At 38.5% G+C, this 4,230-nt stretch overlaps 1 protein-coding gene across 2 annotated transcripts in view; it reads left to right on the top strand.

The window, feature by feature from the left end:
- The window catches only part of pde2a (phosphodiesterase 2A), a 160,393-nt gene extending 156,808 nt beyond the window's left edge, over nt 1-3,585 (top strand). For both annotated transcript variants that reach the window (XM_032510042.1, XM_032510043.1), the window contains exons 30-31: nt 37-143; nt 457-3,585. In XM_032510042.1, coding sequence (XP_032365933.1) covers nt 37-143; nt 457-691 — 342 coding nt within the window. In that variant the 3' untranslated portion in view covers nt 692-3,585. The remainder of the gene's footprint in view (nt 1-36; nt 144-456) is intronic.
- Nucleotides 3,586-4,230: the final 645 nt, after the last annotated feature.

Genomic DNA, 4,230 nt, shown 5'->3' with positions numbered 1-4,230 from the left:
GTGCGTGTGTGTGTGTGTGTGTGTGTGTTTGTGCAGGAAAAAGCCATGGGAAACAGGCCCAGTGAGATGATGGACAGAGAGAAAGCGTACATCCCAGAACTACAAATAAGCTTCATGGAACATATTGCAATGCCCATTTACAAGTGCGTATAAAAAGCTAAAACATCACGTCCTCCCAACCCTGACCCCTTTATTTATATATCACATTGTCTTAGGGTCAGAACTTTAAATTACATTTGGGTAGTTTGTAATAATTAAAGCTGCTCTTATCAATATTTGTTATATTAACAAAGGATCAAATCCCTAATGTGGAAAGTTGTTGTTTGCACTGACAAACCCACAGATAAGAACCCTTAGACTCCCTTTTAGCGTTTTTCGGCTCAATGTTTTGGTACTAATTTTACAAAGTATCTATCACTAACTTTCACATGCCACCACTGCCCTCTGTCCTTTTAGGCTCTTATCCGAACTGCTTCCTGAGGCCACTGAGCTGTACGAGAGAGTGGCAGCAAATCGGGAGCAGTGGACCAAAGTGTCCCACAAGTTCACCATCCGTGGGTTGCCTAGCAACAACAGCTTAGACTTCCTGGACCAGGAATATGAGCTTCTGCAGTCCCAGGGGGCATTTGGGAGCGACGACCACTGCCTCAATGGTTGCCTTGACGATGCAGAAGGAGGAAGGGGTCAGTGACAACAGCAGGCTGCTGGCATTTCTTAAAGTTTTCAGTGGTCCAATAAGAGGCTGAAGATACCTTTTTGGCGACCTAAGAGGCAGGCATCTCTCTGCTGTGATGCTTAGCAGGCCATGCAGAATGGACAGGACAAAGTTTCAATCTAATTGAATCAGACAAGTGATTTGAAACATGCGGATCAATCTGAGCCGGTTCAGTGATTAGATGCCACATGTTGCTTGTGTCTCCAGTTCAGGAAAACAGAAGGGGGTGACTTTTATCTTTTTCAGCAGCTACACTGGAAAAACAGGTTTTTAACCACAATTCACAAGTTCGTTAATACAGTACTGATCCTGATTGTAAAAACACACATACACACACATACGTACATGTGGATACTGTTTAGACGCTCAACAGAGAAAAAAACAATTCTTGTGGAAAAAGACTACTTCAACATGTAACAGTGAGACAAAGTGCTATACTTTCTGTAAAATGTTTCAGAATAGCTTAAATTGATTTCAATGGCTCGGCTTTGATCACACACAAGCAGCTGCCATAGTCTTCACCTGATGCTTATGAATGCATGCCGTATGGACACCTCATGTATTATTTTCGTCAGTGTTGATTTCTCCATGGCTAAGAAATTAATACAGTCCATTTTTTATACCCATCAGAACAGATTTTTGTATTCAGCTCTATAAAATACAGTATATATGATTAATTCATCACCATGAAGTTGTACAAGGGAGATTTAGTTAATTTACTAACACAGCATTATAACCTTCATGATTCACTTTTACTCATTTTTGGGGAGGTTTAAGAGACAAATTGACAATCACTGATCAATGAGTCACAGATCCCTGGCCATAACAACCCACTTCATGCATAAAACATTAAAACGCCCTGTGCATATGAACTCCATGTCAATACATCAAGTATGCATTTACACCTCAAACAAGAGTCGCTCATGATCTAAAAACACACCCTCAGTTTATTTGTCTCTGACATCCTTTCCACTCCCTTGCATCTTTTTCACTTCATTTTACGTTTTAGTTTACTGATTTCCTCATAAACCATTTTAGATAGAGAGCAACCGAACCCCTTTAAAAGAACCATCTCATCTTTTAGTGTAAATGTGCCAGATTAGAGCGTGTTATATGGAGTGTGTCATTGAGTGTGTCATATGGATCTGCCTTATTGCGCATCTTTGCTGCCTTTCTTAGAGCTTTTAATATATGAAAATTGAAATAAAGAGTCTGTTTAGTATCTATGTTGTATATTTGTTATAGACATAGTTTGAGTATAAATGTGGTGAATGAATGATGAATCACAATGCTCAAAAGATGATTTGTGTAATGCCTGTGTGAAGACCTCAGATGTCATGTTCACTTCTTTCTATTTTTTTGTTACAACCACCAGTGGATATAAGGCAGACACAACAGCATTTTGTTCAGTTCTCAATGCACCCAACAAAACGTTTTTAAGGATGAACTAGAGATGTAGCCACCATAGAAATGTCTCTGTCCTGAAAGCATCAAGTGCTCACTACTGCTAAACCCCAACGGAAATTAAAAAAAAAAGAGATAGGATTCTCAGATTGTGCGTCTGAGAAAAAAGAAAACAATTGGGGACCATGGGGTTACAGTATGCCATATTCGGGTTTACCTTCCAATGTTTTAAAATAAGAAATGCTGCTGAGTTAGGGTAGGTAACCACAGAATAGTTACACAAAGAGAAACTTCTATAATGGACACTTTTATGTAGGCTGTGTGTGAAGGGTTGTTAGTGAGTGTGCAAATGGGTGGATGGATGAGAGGGTGTATAGATGATAGAGAGAGAGAGAGAGAGAGAGAGAGAGAAACTGGAGGTAGTTAATAGGGGAATGCTTAGTATTACCAGTCTTTACAGAGATGGTGTTGATAGTGATAATGAGTAAACCTAAAGTGATATTGGAGTTTCTTCAGTCAACAATGCTAATGAAGGTAGATGAAAGCAAAAATCCATCATAGGATTTAAATAGATTTTTCTTTAAAGGGTCTAATGACTGCATTAGGGAGGAAGGTAAATTGTTAAGCAAAGTGGTTTGATGTATGTGTTATATCTACAGTGGGGTATGCATCAACGTGATTGGATGGAATCGTTTGATCTGCCTTGGTCTGCTTCATAGACTGAATATTTTTTATGGTAAATTTCTCAAAGGACATACAGCTGTGTTTGTAGACTTTCTGAGCTCTTTTTCTCACACGTGGTTTCCCCACTTTTCATTATTTTTCAACCACTGTTTCATATGTACCTGCCTTTTTCATGTGCAATATGAAGTGTCTGCCTCTGTGACCTTGCATTGATTCCTATGTAAATACCTATGCCTCTTGTTAAATTATTATTAAGTCTGAATTTCCAAAGGCATTTAATTGTTAGTTCATGATGTTTCCATTGGTAACAATTCAAATGCCTGTGATCATTTTAATCCTAAAATGCTTGGGAGTCCAGATCTAAGCCAGTTTTCTTTACTGTGTGTGTATCTGTCCCTTTAGGTTTTGTTTGTCAGGGCTAAATGTGCCAAGCAAACATTGTCTACTTCTTGGTCAAGCTGCAAAGTGGCAAAACAAACATAACTTCAATTATTTTTGTTCTCTAACGTTGGACGGAAGCTGAGGGCTGTGTTCATATAAAACTTTTCTGCTACGTCATGACCAGGTCTGATATTGTGGCTCATTCAGGAAGTATGAACCCAATCTATTTCCCATTATCACAGAACAGCGGGACTCTAACCTGTGATGTAATGTCATTGTAATGATCACCTGTGACATAATTGTTAAAAGTGGCAAAAATAGAATTGCTGTAAATATCAAGTTTTAAAAGAAAATGTTACTTGATTGTCTGTCATTAAAACAATGAGAAGCATTTCAATGTATTTAAAGTGGTTGCATCCTGTTCTCTTTTTTTCATACCATTTTTGAACAACCCCAAGTTTAGACAGAGGAGATAAAAGAAAACCAGATGTGTATTTAGGTTATACATATGATATTCCATCACAAATAACAACCCAAATTAATCAGAAATGTATACATGATGCTTATACTGAGGACTAAATCCGGTCATCTGTTATTTGTTTTGTTGAGTTATGAGTGCTGGTGGTCTTGTTCTTCTTCAGATGTAATGAACAAGGACAAATGGATGACATTTTGAGATTTTCTTTTCTTTCTTGGAATAAATCTGCTGAAAGGCGTCTTGGTTGCTGTATTGAAAAGTGCACACAACACATCTAATCCTGTAGCTTCACCATACTTTGCTGTATTACTTCACCATAAACATGTACTTGGTTGCCTGGAAAAAGCTCAGGGACATTAGGGCTCTGCCACACTGATTTAGTCATCATCACAGTGGCATCTCTGTTATTCCTGCTGGCCTATCACACTGGCACTGCATACACATGGACAGAATACCACACTGGGGGCCCTGGGGCAAAATCTACTACAGTTCACTACTCACTCCTCCCCCGGGCAAACAGCAAATTCTCCTCTGCACATAATAATAATAATAATAATAATAATAATAA

The sequence above is a fragment of the Etheostoma spectabile genome, chromosome 3 (assembly GCF_008692095.1).
Source record: "Etheostoma spectabile isolate EspeVRDwgs_2016 chromosome 3, UIUC_Espe_1.0, whole genome shotgun sequence".
Classification (NCBI taxonomy): domain Eukaryota; kingdom Metazoa; phylum Chordata; class Actinopteri; order Perciformes; family Percidae; genus Etheostoma; species Etheostoma spectabile.
The sequence above is the reverse complement of the archived record's forward strand: the minus strand, read 5'-3'. Positions and strand labels throughout refer to the sequence as shown.